The 19,629-nt window shown below is 42.8% G+C and overlaps 1 protein-coding gene across 1 annotated transcript; it reads left to right on the top strand.

Moving 5' to 3' along the window:
- Positions 1–762: 762 nt before the first annotated feature.
- On the top strand, positions 763–3,259 carry LOC123081851 (phosphatidylinositol transfer protein 2). Its single transcript, XM_044504366.1, has 10 exons — positions 763–987; positions 1,122–1,152; positions 1,255–1,403; positions 1,769–1,860; positions 2,012–2,019; positions 2,134–2,205; positions 2,286–2,453; positions 2,532–2,627; positions 2,734–2,856; positions 2,927–3,259. The coding sequence occupies exons 1-10, from the start codon at positions 968–970 to the stop codon at positions 3,017–3,019; spliced, it is 852 nt and encodes a 283-aa protein (XP_044360301.1). The 5' UTR covers positions 763–967; the 3' UTR covers positions 3,020–3,259.
- The last annotated feature ends 16,370 nt before the right edge of the window (positions 3,260–19,629 follow it).

The following is a 19,629-nucleotide window of genomic DNA, read 5'->3' as shown; positions in this document are numbered from 1 at the left end:
CCTTCATATTTTTGCTTCTATCTGTTTTCAACTTCAAGATGGCTGATCTAAGGGTTAGCACTACCTTTCTTACCTTTGGCCCTTGCTTCCTCTTTATCTTTAGAAAATTGCATGTGCCACCGCATTGGCCCCAACAATATCCATCTTGTCTGGATGCGTCATGGATATTGATGAACAAAGTTCGCACACAAGTCTTGAACCTCGAGTATGATCTGAACCATTGGAGCCACGGCCACGACGATGGCCTCGCTCTCAAAGGCAATCGGGACAACAGGTACTTTTTCGACCCACAAAGAAACCATGAAGTGAATTTATGAATCAGTGAGGTGATTGTGGGCTGTGTCCGCGAGTCCGCGAACGTATGCGAGATGAATTTTTGGAGAAAAAAAAAACATCCGCCACTAGATCATGTAGTCAACACCCTTGATGATCTGCATGACGGAGTGGTGCTTTTTGAAGCCACATAGGTTCCTCCTGGCCAAGTGTTTTCCCCTGGCCGGGCCAATGGGACAGCAATACAAAGGGGTGGGCACAATTGCAGTGGCGGCCAGGCGGATTTTGCCTGCATCTTCTTCTCCAGAAGTTGCAAGATACGTTACATAAAGGCAACCCCTGACGTGCGTAAATTACCCACCTCACAAGTCACAACCCTGTTGATGGAGACCTGGCCGTGCGAGGATCCTTCGCACATTCGCCCGCTTCAAACCTCAGATTCCCACTGTAAGTTGACATAAATTTCCAGTTTTAAGTTGTGCTGCCCCATTATCAGATTTCGCATCTGTTGGAGGTCATAAGTGGAAGAAGTATAAACAGCAATTTGAAGCTGTTCCCGAGTCCCCACTCTTCCTCCACTGCCTTCTTGGGAAACGGGCAGAAGAGTTCTCCTCCTTGCGGTTTCGAAAAAGGGCTCATCTTCGTCCTCCCAACACCAAACTCGCCCTGCCACCATCTCGATACTGCTTCCGCCATGGTTCAGATCAAGGAATTGTATCCTTTTTATCAAAGATATTTGTGTTCATGCAATATCGCTTTGTGTGCATGATCTCCTACTTTTATTTTCATTTTGTTAACTCATGTGCTTTCGTCGATTTGCCGGACCTTGACTATGATCCTGCACTAAGCCGAATCATCATGCCTATGTTGATGGAGGAGGTATGAAGAACCACCAAAGAAAGAATTTCAGAGGGGTTTTTTCAGTGTTTTGTTGTTGTGAGATGGTAATTGAGCTGAGACAGGTCGATTACTGTATTGCAGTATGAGATAGGGCTCAGCTACACCATCATCAAGATGGAGCAGCAGAATACAAATGGAAAGGAGGGCGTGGAGGTGCTGCAGCAGGTCCCTTTTGAGGATGACGAGCTCGGCGAGGGCCAATTCACCTCAAAAGTGTATCATCTGCAGAGGTTCGTACATATATACAGTCACCTAGTTTTGTTTATTGTACGTATATATACTAGTTCATGACATGATAAATTTCGCCGATTTCGTAGATAATACGTCCTAAGTTGTTTCAAGAAAAAGGCATAAAATTATGCCTATTTGGTAGTAAGGCCATTACAATCCTGTAACTTTTGTACTACTAGAGAGTCTTTGACAATGGATAATCATGAAAGGTAAGAACAAACCACTGGAAGCGAATAACTGGCTAATTAGAAATGCAATGCTAAGGGGTAAAAATCAAAGGTTGTAATCAGGACATTATGAAATGTAAGTTACCAGATTACTGGATCAACTAGGAGCAATTATTTTCCTTAAAAACTGTGTGCAGCAAAATTCCATCTTGGATGAAGGGCTTTGCATCCGCAAGTTCTCTCGCAGTGCATGAGGACTCCTGGTCCGCTTATCCAAAGAGCAGAACAGGTTAGCAAAGACCTTTCTTTTAACCAATTGTGAATCATATTTTGGCAATAATTATACACTTATCAGTTCTTTATAAACTAGTTCCATTTGTAACTTTGTATCCCCCTCCCTTTTACATGTTTTCCATGGATGCTGCTCTGACCCTCATCAGTAATCAAGGTACTGCAAGTAGAGAAATCATTTCGTTCTTCGAATCCTTCACAACTCAGTTCATCCAGCACTGCCAAATTATACTAACTTCATTATTCTTGATCATTTGTTACTATCATGCAGTGCCCTCTTTTTAGCAAGTGTTCCCTGACGATTGACACCGTGATAAGACCTGACAACGGCTGCTCTGAAAATGTAAGCACATTCAGTTGCCTCCTAGTCATTTTCAGTCCTTAGGACGAAAGGAAACGACACTAAGGTTGCCCTACAACCAGGCGCACAATTTAAACAGCCAGCAGCTAGCTGCAAGAGAGGTGGAGATCGTCGACATCGCGTCAGTATCGCGGGACTACTGGAGCAAGGTGATCACTGCTCCAAAAGTCGACCTCACAACATTCAAGTCCCAACGGACGGAGCGAGGCCCTCTTCTGAATGGGTGGATGGTATGCAGATTCTGAATCAGAGATCTATGTGCACTGCTACTGTCAAGTCTGACTGTACATGGGTCGCATTCGTTTCAGGATTCATGCCGTCCCGTGATGACCATATACAAGCTGGTGGTCATGGATGCTCCCATCTGGGGCTTGGGCGAACGGCTCGAAGACTGCCTCATCGCGGTACCTGCACTGCATATCTTGTCAAACTGCGCACCGCTTGATCTGAATCTGGCAGAGCGTGTGTCAATACTTCAGAAGCTCAGAGCTGACGCTCCATACCGTGCAGGGGGAGAGGGCGCTGTTTCTGGCGTGCCACCGGCTGTGCTTCGCGTGGATAGACGAGTGGTACGGCATGACCATGGAGCAGATCCGGGAGATGGAGAGGCACACGGACCTACTCCTCAAAAAGGTCAGCATATTGGGTTTTACTGCCTGTATCTATGTTCTTACGTTTTGGTTACTAACTGATGTTGCTGCAGACACTGAAAAAGGCTGCAAAACCTGGGAGCAAGCACGAGGGCAAGAGGAAGTCGCTCAAAGACGAAATCGCCGTTGTGGGGAGCTGCACCTAGTGCTGGTTCCGTGAGACGATCCGTTTATTTCAGTGTCCCATTTAGCTGAATTACCAAACCAGGAGGACATCTCAGGATATGGGTACATCGAAATATGGCTTAATTAACACTGTACATATATGTAAGCAGCCACTGAAGATGCTGCTGCTGTAGCCAAGGCATCATGGGCTGTAAGTGCGTCTGGTTTAATGTAAAGTATTGGATGATGGAATGCATTCTTTTTCCAAAAAAGAGGGTTTATACTCGGACCACTGCATTATAGAATGGAGAGCTCCTATTCCGCACCTTCGGCGCAGGAAAGGAGAGCTGGCGCTCACCAGCGCCCAAGCGGGCCGCGACCCAGCAATGCCAGTTCGCTCGCCTTCCCCCTGCTCGCTCCAGCTGCTCGTCCGCTCTCTTTGCAGGCTAGTTTTTTTTTCCGTTTTTTGTGCTGTTGGTCTGGTATAAAAAAACCGGTCGGTTTATTAATACTTTTTAAAAAAATTGTGAAATCAAAAAAGGTTTACAGATTTTATAAAAAAAAGTTCATCCATTTGAGAAAAGTTCATGAATTACAAAAAATATATGAAAATTTGGAAAGGTTCATAATAAAATGAAAAACTTCGCAAAATTGGAAAAAATTCATCCATTTTGAAAAAAGGTAACAAATTATAAAAATAATTTATAAATTTTGAAAAAAAGTTCACGAATTTGAGAGAAGATCATCGATTTTGAAAAAAACTTTCACGAATTGAAAAAACATTCACAGATTTTCAAGAAAAAGTTCACAAATTTAAAGAAAGTTCTAAATTTTAAAAAGTTCAAACATTTTTCAAAAGTAATAAAATAAATAAATAAGAGTAAAAAGCGAAGAAAAACAGGCCATAGAAAACCCAGAGTGTTCTTTTCAGGGTTACAAGTTGACGCACAACAAGAATAGAAAACCAGTAGGTAGCCACGAACTGTGAGGTGTCCAGTTGTTTTTCACAGTTAGTACTGAAATATGAGGTCTAGAGGTTGAAGCCCATGTACGACCATTTTTTTTAAGTTTAAAGAAACGTAAAAAACTAACATAAATTGGCCAAGACCAGGCCGAAGGGGGGGGGGGGGGGGGGGGGCACCTCTTTCTAGAATAGCTTGTAACCGGCACGGAGGGGCGCCACCAAGTAAGAAAATGGGCATAGAATGCACACAACTCTAAATTATTACGTTCATTTATCAAACTTGTTGTTATAAATAATGGGCTAGGCACATATACAATTTCTGAAATCTAAAAAAAGCCCATCAATAAATGGCAAGATGTGGTTCTAAAGTTTAGCCCCATCCTAAAAATTGGGGTGTGGGACCACTTTAGAGGCAAGGAACATTTGATATTTTCTATATGTTCCCTTCCGACCCGCTCGCGCGAGCGGCTCCGGAGGCGCCAACCCTAGCCCCGCGAGCGCCCCCCTCCTCGAGCTCCCTTGGCCGTCGCCACTGCCGGTGCCGGCGGCGGTGGCGGTGCCTGGCCATCAAAGGCGGCGGGCGATGTCTGGCGCGCCCCGACGGGCCTCCCACACGCGGGGGAGTGGCGTCAAGCGGGCGGCGCGGTGATCGCTCCAGCGATGAGGAGGGTGGCATGGCAGGCGGCGAGGTGCGCATGGGAAGGCGGAGCATAGCCGCGGGCTTGTGGAGGAGGTGTTGGTGCGCGTCGGCCCTCCCGGTCATGGAGGCGGCGGATCTCGGAGGGGATGGCGCGCGCGGTCATGGAGGCACCAGATCTCGGCCAGCTGGGCTGCGCTAGCGGCGGTCAGGAGCTGCTGCGGTGGACGGGGTGCTTTGTGCCTCCTGGTGAAGCCGGTGTGGGGGCTGCTGCTGGCGAGTGGAAGGAGGAAGAGATTGAGCGGTGCAGGATCTGAGATTGAGCTCGGAACAACGGCTCTTGGTTGGGAGCTCCACCCGACGGCGATGGTTTTCCTCTGTTCGTGGGTTCCAGGCGTCGAGGGTTGCTCTCTGTGCGTGGCTGTCTGGCAGGAGTGGCGCATTCATCCATTGCTTGAGGAGCCGGGCGGCCCCTAGCCGTGTTGGTTTTGCGTCGGGTAGGTGGTCTGGAGTGGCTTTCCCCGGCTGCGCGGGAGGTGGATGTGAAGGAAATATGCCCTTGAGGCAATAATAAAGTTGTTGTTTATATTTCCTTATATCATGATGCATTTTTATTATTCATGCTAGAATTGTATTAACCGGAAACTTAGTACATGTGTGAATACATAGACAAAACAGAGTGTCCCTAGTATGCCTCTACTTGACTAGCTCGTTAATCAAAGATGGTTAAGTTTCCTGACCATAGACATGTGTTGTCATTTAATGAACGGGGTCACATCATTAGAGAATGATGTGATGGACAAGACCCACCCGTTAGCTTAGCATTATGATTGTTTTGTTTTATTGCTATTGCTTTCTTCATGACTTATACATATTCCTCTGACTATGAGATTGTGCAACTCCCGAATACCGGAGGAACACCTTGTGTGCTATCGGACGTCACAACGTAACTGGGTGATTATAAAGATGCTCTACAGGTGTCTCCGAAGGTGTTTGTTGAGTTGGCATAGATCAAGATTAGGATTTGTCACTCCTTGTATCGGAGAGGTATCTCTAGGCCCTCTCGGTAATGCACATTACTAGCCTTGCAAGCAATGTGACTAATGAGTTAGTTGCAAGATGATGCATTACGGAACGAGTAAAGAGACTTGCCGGTAATGAGATTGAACTAGGTATGAGGATACCGACAATCGAATCACGGGCTAGTAACATACCAATGACAAAGGGAATGACGTATGTTGTTATGCGGGTTGACCGATAAAGATCTTCATAGAATATGTAGGAACCAATATGAGCATCCAGGTTCCGCTATTGGTTATTGACCGGAGATGTGTCTCGGTCATGTCTACTTAGTTCTCGAACCTGTAGGGTCTGCACGCTTAACGTTCGATGATGATTTGTATTATGAGTTATGTGTTTTGGTGACCGAAGTTTGTTCGGAGTCCTGGATGAGATCACCAACATGACTAGGATTCTCGAAATGGTTGAGAGGTAAAGATTCATATATTGGAAGGTAGTATTCGGACATCGGAATGGTTCCGAGTGATTCAGCTATGTTTCCGGAGTACCGAGGGGTTACCGAAACCCCCTGGCAAGTGTTGGGCCTACATGGGCCTAAAGGGAGAGAGAGGGAAGTCTGTGGGGGTGGCGCACGCCCCCTCCTAGGGAGTTCGAATAGTACAAGGAGGAGGGGGTGCGACCCCCTCCCTTTCCCTCTCCCTCTCCTTCCTATTCTCTTCGACGGAGAAAGGAAGGGGGGATCCTACTTGGACTAGGAGTCCAAGTAGGACTCCCCACTTGGCGCGCCCCTCCTGGCCGCCGGCCTCCTCCTCCCCTTCCTTTCAATTTCTCTTAGCCGTGTGTGGTGCCCCCCTCCACAGTTTACTCCTCCGATCATAGCGTCGTATTGCTTAGGCGAAGCCATGTGCGGATCACATCACCATCACCGTCACTACGCCGTCGTGCTGACGGAACTCTCCCTCGACCCTCTACTAGATCAAGAGTCCGAGGGACGTCATCGAGTTGAACGTGTGTTGAACACGAAGGTGCCGTACGTTCGGTACTTGGACCAGTTGGATCATGAAGACGTTCGACTACATCAACCGTGTTAACCTAACGCTTCCGCTTTCGGTCTACGAGGGTACGTGGACACACTCTCCTCGTCTCGTTGCTATGCATCTCCTAGGTAGATCTTGTGTGATCATAGGTTTTTTTGAAATTACATGCTATGTTCCCCAACAGGATGATGGTCTAAGTGCCCTTGGCCGTGCTGGGCGCCGATGTTCTACGATGTTACATCCATGATGGCAAGGTGTTGCGGCGGCGGCGGTGTGATCCTTTACTGATGAGTGGCCCAATTCGTTGCGAGGCATGGGAGGTGGGCGACATTACAAATGAAAATCTTGCCCGTCTTTGGTCGGGGCTGGCGACGATGACGCATGTGGGTATCGTTCACCTCCTTGGAGGCGTTGCTACGGTGTGTCACCATCTTCCCCCTCTTGTTCGGATTGTCGTCTTCGGGCGAAAGCCTAGGTCTTGGACCAGCGATGGCGACGTGATACATCTCCAACGTATCTATAATTTATGAAGTATTCATGCCATGTTTACAATATTTTTATATGATTTTGGTATGATTTGATTAGAACTAACCCGGACTGACGCTGTTTTCAGCAGAACTACCGTGGTGTTGTTTTTGTGCAGAAATAAAAGTTCTCGGAATGCGATGAAAATCAACGGAGAATTTTTCTAGAAAATATAAAAATACTGGAACAAAAATCTACCGGAGGGGAGTCCCGTGGGCCCCACGAGGGTGGAGGGCGCGCCCACCACCTGGGCGCGCCCCTGTTCCTCGTGGACTTCCCGTGAGGCCCCCTGACTTGTTCTCGATGCCAACCTCTCCTATGAATGCCCAAACATTTGGAAAATAACCTAGATCGGAAGTTCCACCGCCGCAAGCCTCTGTAGCCACGAGAAATCAATCTAGGCCCTCTCTGGCACCCTGCTGGAGGGAGCCATCATCACCGAAGGGCATGGAGGAGGATCCCAGAGGGGCCATCATCACCATGAAGGCCAAGGGCCAGAGGGGGAACTTCTCGCCATCCAGGGGGAGGCCATGGAGGAGGAAGCACAAGGGAGAGAACCTCTCCTCCTCTCTCTCGGTGGTGCCGGAGTGCCATCGGGAGGGGAATCATCGCCGCGGTGACCATCTTCATCAACATCACCATCATCATCACCATCCTCATCTCTTTTACGCGGTCCACTCTCCCGCACCCCGCTGCAATCCCTACTTGAAAATGGTGCTTTATGCCACATATTATGATCCAATGATGTGTTGTCATCTTATGATGTTTTGAGTAGATATCCTTTGTCTTTGGGTTGATTGATCATCTAGATTGGTACGAGTTGTATGTTTTTTTTGATGATGTCCTGTTGTGCCCTCTGTGTCGTGCAAGCGTGAGGGATTCCCGCTGTAGGGTGTCGCAATATGTTCATGATTCGCTTATAGTGGGTTGCTTGAGTGATAGAAGCATAAACCTGAGTAAGGGGGTTGTTGCGTATGGGATAAAGGGGACTTGATGCTTTAATGCTATGGTTGGGTTTTACCTTAATGATCTTCAGTAGTTGCGGATGCTTGCTAGAGTTCCAATCATAAGTGCATATGATCCAAGAAGAGAAAGTATGTTAGCTTATGCCTCCCCCTCATATGAAATTGCACTGACGACTACCGGTCTTGTTAACAATTGCCCGAGACAATTCCGCACACCGATCCATCATTATTCCACACTCGCTATTTATAATATTTAGCAATATATTCTAACTTTATGATAACAGCACCTACTTTTATGTTTTAGCTCTCCGATATCATGCAAAGTTATCCTCTTCATACCCACAACGTAGTTTTATTTCTCGTTTCTAGTTGGAAGCAAATGTTCGGTGTACGTAGAGTCGTATCAGTGGCAGATAGGGCTTGAGAGAATATTGATCTTACCTTTAGCTCCTTGTGGGTTCGACACTCCATACTTATCACTTCCACCATTGGGAATTGCTATGATGATTCCCTGCACTTGGGGATTATCAAGCTCTTTTCTGGCGCCATTGCCGGGGAGCAATAGCGTGGGGTTGATATTCTTGTGTATGCTTGTTTGCTTTCTTCACTAAGTAGATTTTGTTTTTCCTTTTTTGTTTCTGTTTAGTTGTGGGTGAAACATACAAAAAAGATTTAAAAGAATGAAAATACAAAAAAAATTACTTGCCTCTCATACCTAAAAAGTTTTTCAATAAGAGAAGTGATTGGAAGGTTATGCATTGGAGAAATGAGGGTCGACCTTGAACACTTGTGTTCATGCTCATGGAAACAATGTAAAACAATTCATGGAAGCTTCTCTGAAAATAATTATCCCCTTGTATATATCCATTGTATTATAAAAATAATGTGCCAAGCCTTGGTTTTAGGATGATTAGATTGCTTGTTTACTTTGTGCAGTACAAAAACAGAAACTTTAGCTGTAGCGCGTGATTTTAAATTTTTTTACTGAAAAGTCAAATGGGTTTGAAACTTTTTGCACATTACTTCTGTAAAAATTGTTTAAATTTTCATATATTTTTTATAATTTTTTGGAATTACAGAAGTTTACTAAACTTCCAGATTACTATAGACTATCCTGTTTTTGACAGATTCTGTTTTCCATGAGTTGTTCGCTTATTTTGATGAATCTATGGGTACTATCGGGGGGTATGAACCATGGTGAAGTTGGAATACAGTAGGTATAGTTCTAATATGAAATTGGAATAAGTTTGCAACAGTACCTAAAGGTAGTGATTTACTTTATTTACACTAACGGATCTCACAAAGTTTTTGTTAAAGTTTTGTGTGGATGAAGTGTTCGAAGATCGAGGAGCTATCAATATGAAAAGAATAAAGAGAGGCAAGAGCTCAAGCTTGGGGATTACCAAGGCACCCCAAGTAAATATTTCAAGGATACTCAAACATCTAGGCTTGGGGATGCCCCGGTTGGCATCCCATCTTTCTTCTTCAACAATTATCGGTATACCTCAGTTTTTGTTATGTTCACATAATTTGTGTCCTTTGTGTTTTTGTTTTTCCTTTAAGAACTATGCTAGTATGAGATATCCCTTTATTTATTTATAGAATACTTCATGTGCTTCACTTATATCTTTTAAGTATGATCTTATAGAATTGCCCTTTGTGCTTCACTTAAATCTTTTGAGTGTGGTTTTACAGAATGCTTCGTGTGCTTCACTTATATATTTTGAGCTTGGATATTGGTTAGTCTATATTAATTGTAGAATGTTCCATGAAATTCACTTATATCTTTTGGAGTATGAATAATAATATAATCTAAAGTGGATTTGGAAGAGTGTCAACTTTTGTCAGTAATGCTCCCACTATTTGGAATGAGAAGAATTTTGCTTATGTGAAGACTAGTAAAATTTCTATGCTTGTAGATCATGAACAAAATGCTTTATGTGATGGATATTGTTGAAATGATTCATGATGCTACTGAAAATTATTATGAGGGAGGAATGCATGCTTGTAGGGGTTGCAATAATATCAAGTTTCCTCTCTATGTGGTTAAAGTTTTGAAGTTATACTTGTTTTGCCTTCCTATGCTAGTTGATTCTTGTTCCCATAAATTGTGTTCTCACAAAATCCCTAGGCATAGGAAGTGGGTTAGGTTTAAATGTGCTAGTCATATTCTTCATTATTCTCTCTTTATGTTTCAATTCTTATCTTTTATGTGAGCATCATTGAAATCATCATGCCTAGCTAAAAGGCATTAAAGAAAAGCGCTTGTTGGGAGACAACCCAATATTTACCCTTACTGTTTTTGTGTGTTCTCATGATTAAGCTACTATATTAATTATGTATTATAGCCTTTTTTCAATAAAGTTCCAAGTAAGACCTTTGGGAAGACTTGGGTGAAAGTTAATGTGATCTTGCTGTAAAAAACAGAAACTTTGCGCTCACGAGATTAGCTGTCATTTTTACGGAAGAGTGCGATTGAGTTGATTCTTTTTTCAGAAGATTAATAGACAATTTTTTCACTTCCATCAATTTATTTCATAATTTTTGGAGTAGCAGAAGTATGGTTGGTGTTCAGATCATTACATATCGTTCTGTTTCTGACAGATTCTGTTTTCATTGCATAGTTTGCTTGTTTTCTAGTTTCTATGGCTTATATTTCTCAATATAAATTGTAGAAATGATATGGTACAGTAGGAATTGTGTGAGAACAATTATGAACCTTGTCTTTGACAGTACCAAAGTGAATGGTTTACTAGTTCCGTTAAGTTTTGTGTGATTGAAGTTTTCAAGCTTTGGGTGAGATATCGATATGAGGAGAATAAGGAGTGGAAAGACCCTAAGATTGGGGATGCACCCAAAGGTAATATTCAAGGAAGACTCAAGCGGCTAAGCTTGGGGATGCCCCGAAAGGCATCCCCTCTTTCATCTTCAAAACAATCGGTATACCTTATTCGGAGCTATATTTTTATTCGTCACATGATATGTGTCTTGCTTGGAGAGTATTTTCAATTTTACTTGCTGTTTGAATAAAATCATTGGATCTAAAATCTTGAATGAAAAAGAATCCTCGCATGGCTATTTAATTATTTGACTACTCAGTATTCTTCACTTATATCTTTTTGGAGTAGTTTGTCATTTACTCACGTGCTTCACATATATCCTATGAGTAAATGGTTGAATGAACTGAATATCATAGATTTGAATTTATATACGTTTCATATGCTTACAACATGGGGAGTAATGAGTTCACACATAATAAGTATAGGTAGTAAACTTATTGGAAGTTAGCAAACGCAGAATTGGTCACTTGAACAATTCATGAAAGAATATTGAAGGAAGAGAGATTTTACATATAAATATACTATCTTGGACATCTTTTGTAATTGTGAGCACTCATTAAAATATGACATGCTGAAAAGTTGATGTTGGACAAGGAAGACAACTTAATGGGTTATGTTTTCCTATATTCAAAACGTTATATTGTCTTGGATAATCCAACATGTTGATCTTGCCTTTCCCCCTCATGCTAGCCAAATTCTTTGCACCAAGTAGAGATACTACTTGTGCTTCCAAATATCCTTAAACCCAGTTTTGCCAGGAGAGTCCACCATATCTACCTATGGATTGAGTAAGATCCTTCAAGTAAGTTGTCATTGTTGCAAGCAATAAAAATTGCTCTCTAAATATGTATGATCTATTAGTGTGGAGAAAATAAGCTGTATACGATCTTGTGATGTGGAAGAAATAAAAGCGACGGACTGCATAATAAAGGTCCATATCACAAGTGGCAATATAAAGTGACGTCCTTTTGCACTAAGATTTCGTGCATCCAACCATAAAAACACATGACAACCTCTGCTTCCCTCTGCGAAGGGCCTATCTTTTATTTTTGTCCTATACTTTATACAAGAGTCATGGTGGTCATCACCTTTCCTTTTTACACGTTTTCCTTTGGCAAGCACCTTGTGTTGGAGCGATCCGGATATATATATATATATATATCCACTTGGATGTAGGTTTTCATAAATTATTATTGTTGACATTACCCTTGAGGTAAAAGGTTGGGAGGCGAAACTATAAGCCCCTATCTTTCTCTCTGTCCGATTAAAACTTTGAACCCATAAATATCACATGAGTGTTAGCAATTGTGAAAGATTAAATGATAGTTGAGTATGTGGAGTTTGCTGAATCAAAGCTCTTACATAGACCCTTCCTGAAAATAAGATGAATTGCAATTGTTTGATGACTAAGAGCACGGTTTGTTAGTTTTCAAGAAAGTTTATGATCTATACTTTAACATGTGAATAGCTTGTTACTTGATCATGAGAAGTTTTATGAGTTGAGCTACTGTTATCATATATAATGATGCTAGAAAAAGTGATTGAAACTATCAATTATCAAACTTATGCACTTGCTAGCATTCACACTTCATAAATTATTTCTTTTATCATTTACCTACTCGAGGACGAGCAGGAATTAAGCTTGGGGATGCTGATACGTCTCCAACGTATCTATAATTTATGAAGTATTCATGCCATGTTTACAATAGTTTTATATGATTTTGGTATGATTTGATTAGAACTAACCCGGACTGACGCTGTTTTCAGCAGAACTACCGTGGTGTTGTTTTTGTGCAGAAATAAAAGTTCTTGGAATGCGATGAAAATCAACGGAGGATTTTTCTAGAAAATATAAAAAATACTGGAACAAAAATCTACCGGAGGGGAGTCCCATGGGCCCCACGAGGGTGGGTGGGGCGCCCACCCCCCTGGGCGCGCCCCTATGCCTCGTGGACTTCCCGTGGGGCCCCCTGACTTGTTATCGACGCCAACCTCTCCTATAAATGCCCAAACCTTCGGAAAATAACCTAGATCGGAAGTTCCGCCGTCGCAAGCCTCTGTAGCCACGAGAAATCAATCTAGGCCCTCTCTGGCACCCTGCCGGAGGGGGCCATCATCACCGGAGGGGATGGAGGAGGATCCCGGAGGGGCCATCATCACCATGAAGGCCAAGGACCAGAGGGGGAACCTCTCCCCATCCAGGGGGAGGCCATGGAGGAGGAAGCACAAGGGGGAGAACCTCTCCTCCTCTCTTTCGGTGGCGCTGGAGTGCCATCGGAAGGGGAATCATCGCCGCGGTGATCGTCTTCATCAACATCAACATCATCATCACCATCCTCATCTCTTTTACGTGGTCCACTCTCCCGCACCCCGCTGCAATCCCTACTTGAACATGGTGCTTTACGCCACATATTATGATCCAATGATGTGTTGCCATCCTATGATGTTTTGAGTAGATATCCTTTGTCTTTGGGTTGATTGATCATCTAGATTGGTACGAGTTGTATGTTTTATTTTGGTGCTATCCTATTGTGCCCTCTGTGTCGCGCAAGAGTGAGGGATTCCCGATGTAGGGTGTTGCAATATGTTCATGATTCACTTATAGTGGGTTGCTTGAGTGACAGAAGCATAGACCCGAGTAAGGTGGTTGTTGCGTATGGGATAAAGGGGACTTGATGCTTTAATGCTATGGTTGGGTTTTACCTTAATGATCTTTAGTAGTTGCGGATGCTTGCTAGAGTTCCAATCATAAGTGCATATGATCCAAGAAGAGAAAGTATGTTAGCTTATGCCTCTCCCTCATATGAAATTGCAATGACGACTACCGGTCTTGTTAACAATTGCCTGAGACATTTCCGCACACCGATCCATCATTATTCCACACTCGCTATTTATAATATTTAGTAATATATTCTAACTTTATGATAACAGCACCTACTTTTATGTTTTAGCTCTCCGATATCATGCAAAGTTATCCTCTTCATACCCACAACGTAGTTTTATTTCTCGTTTCTAGTTGGAAGCAAACGTTCGGTGTACGTAGAGTCGTATCAGTGGCAGATAGGGCTTGTGAGAATATTGATCTTACCTTTAGCTCCTTGTGGGTTCGACACTCCATACTTATCACTTCCACCATCGGGAATTGCTACGATGATTTCCTGCACTTGGGTATTATCACGGCGTTGTTGCATCGTTTCTCTGTTGGGAGCATCGGGTGTGGAGACATCGCTTTGTGATTCTGTAATGCGGTCCTCCGGTGCATGTCGTTGGTCCGACTGGAGGTTTTGGGCACAATGTATGCCATTGCCGGTGAGCTCAAGATGGTGGCTTTCTTGGGACCAGCCGAGTCCCTCCAACTACTCGACATCTCCTCTTTGGCATTCAAGGGTGGTTGGTGCATCGACTAGGGTAGTCCAATTGAAGTTGTTTCTCTTCGAGATGATCGGTGTTGGTGCATCGGCTATGTTGCTCTGGTTAGGGTAGGCGCCTTTGTGTTGTGTATGTAATGTGTGCAGAGGCTTTTCTTCGAATTAGCTTGGGTGTGGTGTTTGTCTACACTTGTTGTTCGCAACGAGTTGTAGCTTCTTGTAATTGCTTCTGCCTTCTATAAAAATATGGTACACCTTTGGCGTACTCTCGAAAAAAGAGACCACTTCAGAGCAGCTACAGCCAGACTTGGCAAACCCGACCCCCTATACGGCCGCCGGCGTGTCCGCGGACAGCGCCCGACGCCCCTCATATGGGTTGTCGCACATCTACAAACCTCAAATCTATGCGACCATGCATGTCGACCATATGATACAAACTGTCCGAATTCAATAGTTTAAAACAAAGCAAAGCAAAGCATAGTTCAACAATGCGGACATGCCAAAATGAAATTAAAGTCTGAGCATGAGGGATGCTTTGCTTGCTGGTTGGATCACTGGCCGGACCCATTGATACGTCCATTTTGCATCATGCTTTTATATTGATATTTATTGCATTGTGGGTTGTTATTACACATTATATCACAATACTTCTGCCTATTCTATCTTATTTTATAAGGTTTACATGAAGAGGGAGAATGCCGACTGGAATTCTGGACTAGAAAATGAGCAAATATTAGAGATCTATTCTGCACAACTCCAAAAGTCCCGAAACTTCACAGAGCATGTTTTTGGAATATATAAAAAAAATATTGGGCAAAGAAAGTACCAGAGGGGGGCCACCAGCCAGCCATAAGGGTGGAGGGCGTGCCCCGAACTTGTGGGCCCCCTGGTAGGCCTCCAGTGCCCATCTTTGGCTATATGGTATATTTTGACCTGGAAAAAATCAGAAGGAAGCTTTTGGGATGAAGCGCCGTCGTTTCGAGGCGGAACCTAGGCAGAACCAATCTAGGGCTCCGGCGGAGCTGTTCTGCCGGGGAAACATCCATCCGGGAGGGGGAAATCATCGCCATCATCATCACCATCTATCCTCTCATCGAGCGGGGGTCAATCTCCATCAACATCTTCACCAGCACCATCTCCTCTCAAACCCTAGTTCATCTCTTGTATTTGATCTTGGTCCCAAAACCTTAGATTGGTACCTATGGGTTGCTAGTAGTGTTGATTACTCCTTGTAGTTGATGCTAGTTAGTTTATTCGGTGGAAGATTATATTTTCAGATCCTTAATGATAATTAATACTCCTCTAATCTTGATTATGAATATGCTTTGTGATTAGTTATGTTTGTTCCCGAGGACATGGGAGAAGTATTGTTATAAGTAATCACTAGTACAAATGCCCGTGCGTTGCACCAGGCAAAAAAAACAAATATAAGATGCTCCATGTGACATTATGCAACACTTTTTTAATCTAATTATTTGAAACACCGGAAATAAGGTTACACTGAGTATTTATTTTTGGACTTTGAAATTTGGACATACCCTAACAATGTTTGTCATGTCCTATTTCATCTCATCATTTTTATTTCATCTTGTGAAAAATTAGTCATGTATGAAATATTGTAGCAAACATGCCCGTGCGTTGCAACGGGAGAAAAAAAGTATGCTTCTAGCATAATAAGTGATGAACCACAAGTATAGGGGGTCTATCGTAGTCCTTTCGATAAGTAAGAGTGTCGAACCAACGAGGAGCAGAAGGAAATGATAAGCGGTTTTCAGCAAGGTATTCTCTGCAAGTACTGAAATAAGTGGTAACAGATAGTTTTGTGATAACATAATTTGTAATGAGCAACAAGTAACAAAAGTAAATAAAGTGCAGCAAGGTGGCCCAATCCTTTTTGTAGCAAAGGACAAGCCTGGACAAACTCTTATATAAGGAAAGCGCTCCCGAGGACACATGGGAATATCGTCAAGCTAGTTTTCATCACGTTCGTATGATTCATGTTCGGTACTTTGATAATTTTACATGTGGGTGGACCGGTGCTTGGGTGCTGTTCTTACTTGAAAAAGCATCCCACTTATGATTAACCTCTATTGCAAGCATCCGCAACTACAACAAAAGTATTAAGGTAAACCTAACCATAGCATGAAACATATGGATCCAAATCAGCCCCTTACGAAGCAACACATAAACTAGTGTTTAAGCTTCTGTCACTCTAGCAACCCATCATCTACTTATTACTTCCCAATGCCTTCCTCTAGGCCCAAATAATGGTGAAGTGTTATGTACTCGACGTTCACATAACACCACTAGAGGCTAGACAACATACATCTCATCAAAATATCGAATGAATACCAAATTCACATGACTAGTAATAGCAAGACTTCTCCCTTGTCCTCAGGAACAAACGTAACTACTCACAAAGCATATTCATGTTCATAATCAGAGGGGTAATAATATGCATAAAGGATCTGAACATATGATCTTCCACCAATTAAACCAACTAGCATCAACTACAAGGAGTAATTAACACTACTAGTAACCTACTAGCACCAATCCCGGACATGGACACAAGAATTGGATACAAGAGATGAACTAGGGTTTTGAGGTGAGATGGTGCTGATGAAGATGTTGATGGAGATTGCCCTCTCCCGATGAGAGGAGCGTTGGTGATGACGATGGCGATGATTTCCCCCTCCGGGAGGGAAGTTTCCCCGGAAGAACAGCTCTGCCGGAGCCCTAGATTGGTTCAGCCAAGGTTCCGCCTCGTGGCGGCGGAGTTTCGTCCCGAAAGGTTGCTTCTCATTTTTTTCTCGGCGAAAGACTTCATATAGCAGAAGATCGTCATCAGAGAGCCACCAGGGGGCCCACGAGGTAGGGGGCGCGCCCTAGGGGGAAGGGGGCGCCCCCACCCTCGTGGAAAGGGTGTGGGCCCCCTGGTCTTCATCTTTGGCGAGGATTTTTCGTTATTTATTATAAGGTATTACGTGGAGTTTTAGGACTTTTGGAGTTGTGCAGAATAGGTCTCTAATATTTGCTCCTTTTCCAGCCCAGAATTCCAGCTGCCGGCATTCTCCCTCCTTATGTAAACCTTGTAAAATAAGAGAGAATAGCCATAAGTATTGTGACATAATGTGAAATAACATCCCATAATGCAATAAATATCGATATAAAAGCATGATGCAAAATGGACGTATCAACTCCCCCAAGCTTAGACCTCGCTTGTCCTCAAGCGAAAGCCGATAACAATAAATATGTCCCCATGTTTAGAGGTAGAGGCGTCGATAAAAATAAAATACAAACATGAAGGCATCATGATTATTCTCATAACAACAATATATATAGATATTGTCATATGATTACTTATGTTCAAGTGATGATCTATTCACAATGCAAAAGTATGAATCAGAAACCTTATTGAGAACCAACAAACTATAACCTCAGTCATTGAAGCAATTGCAATTTATCATAACATCAGAAAGAGTTTATGTCAGAGCTAAAAAGCAAGTCGACATACTCAACTATCATCTAGTCCTTCATAGTTGCTAATACTCACGCAATACTTGTGGTTACGGAGTATTAATCGGACACAGAGAAAGATAGGGGCTTATAGTTTCGCCCCACAACCTTTTACCTCGAGGGTAATGTCAACAATAATAACTCAGGCCCCCTACATCTAATTATATATATATATATATATATATATATATATATATATATATATATATATATATATCAGGTTCTTTCCAACATGCTGGGCTTGCCAAAGGATAAAATGAAAAAGGGAGAGGTGAAGATCACCATGACACTTGCATAAGGTAGAAGATAATAATAAAAGATAGTCCCTTCGCAGAGGGAAGCAGAGGTTGCCGTGCGCTTTTATGGTTGGATGCACAAAATCTTAATGCGAAAGAACGTCACTTTATATTGCCCCTTGTGATATGAACTTTTATTATGCAGTCTGTCACTTTTATTACTTCCACATCACAAGATCGTATAAAGCTTATTTCTCCCACACTAATCATACATATTTAGAGCAATTATTATTGCTTTGCACCGATGACAACTTACTTGAAGGATCTTACTCAATCCATAGGTAGATATGGTGGACTCTCATGACAAAACTGGTTTAAGGGTATTCAAAAGCACAAGTAGTATCTCTACTTGGTGCTGAGAATTTGGCTAGCATGAGGGGAAAGGCAAGCTCAACATGTTGGATGGTCCATGACAACATACTTTATCTCAAATATAAGAAAACATAACCCATTACATTGTCTTCCTTGTCCAACATCAACTCTTTAGCATGTCATATTTTGATGAGTGCTCCCAATCATAAAAGATGTCAATAATAGTATATTTATATGTGAAACATCTCTTTCCTTATTACTTACTATTAATTGCAACGATGACCAAAGCTATGTCTGCCAACTCCCAACAACTTTTAATCATCACACTCTTCCTATGTGAAGTCATTACTATCAATAAGATCAATATGAACTTTTGTTTCTTCTTATTCTTTTTCTCTTTTCTTTTATTCACCCAAGATCATAGCAAGAAAATCAAGCCCTTGACTCAACACTAATCTTTATTATATAGCTCACGGACTCGATTACATAGAGAGATCATAAGGCAAAACTCAAAACTAGATCATGCCATAAACTTTATTCTACTAGATCAAAATACTACTAATAGGATCGAACTAAGGAAAATGGTAAAGATAGGAGTTGTGATTGTGATACGATACCGGGGCACCTCCCCCAAGCTTGGCTATTGCCAAGGGGAGTGCCCATACCCATGTGATTATATCTCCTTGGTTGGTGAAGAAGGTGGAGGTGTTGTTGACTTAGTTGATGGCATAGACTTCTCCCTTAATTTGCACTTGAGGACGGCATTTTGATCCCTCAGATCATCAATCTCCCACTCCAGGGTTAATATCTTTTTGCATAGGTCTTGCTTATTTTCCTGCAAGAGACGAAAAGGGATAAACTCGAATTTTTGTTTCTTTACCCTATCAGGGAGACTTGACTTTTTGAACTCCACGTGCATATCCCCAGGTTGAGGTAATGGGGCTTCATCTTCATCTGAGCTCGTCTCCTCCTTCCCATTGGGCTCATAGTCCTCTTCTTCCTCCGTGGTCCAACCATCGTGCTCCACATCTCCATAGACCTTAGGATTAGCTAAGTAATCATCCACATAGCTTTCTCCTTCCAAATCTTGGGAAGACATGTTGATCTAATCTGCAGCGGGACAGCTCGAAACAAAAACAGAGGATAATTGCGTGATACAGGAGTCAAAACC

The sequence above is a fragment of the Triticum aestivum genome, chromosome 4A, assembly GCF_018294505.1.
Source record: "Triticum aestivum cultivar Chinese Spring chromosome 4A, IWGSC CS RefSeq v2.1, whole genome shotgun sequence".
NCBI lineage: Eukaryota > Viridiplantae > Streptophyta > Magnoliopsida > Poales > Poaceae > Triticum > Triticum aestivum.
This window is presented reverse-complemented; position numbering and strand designations above follow the sequence as displayed.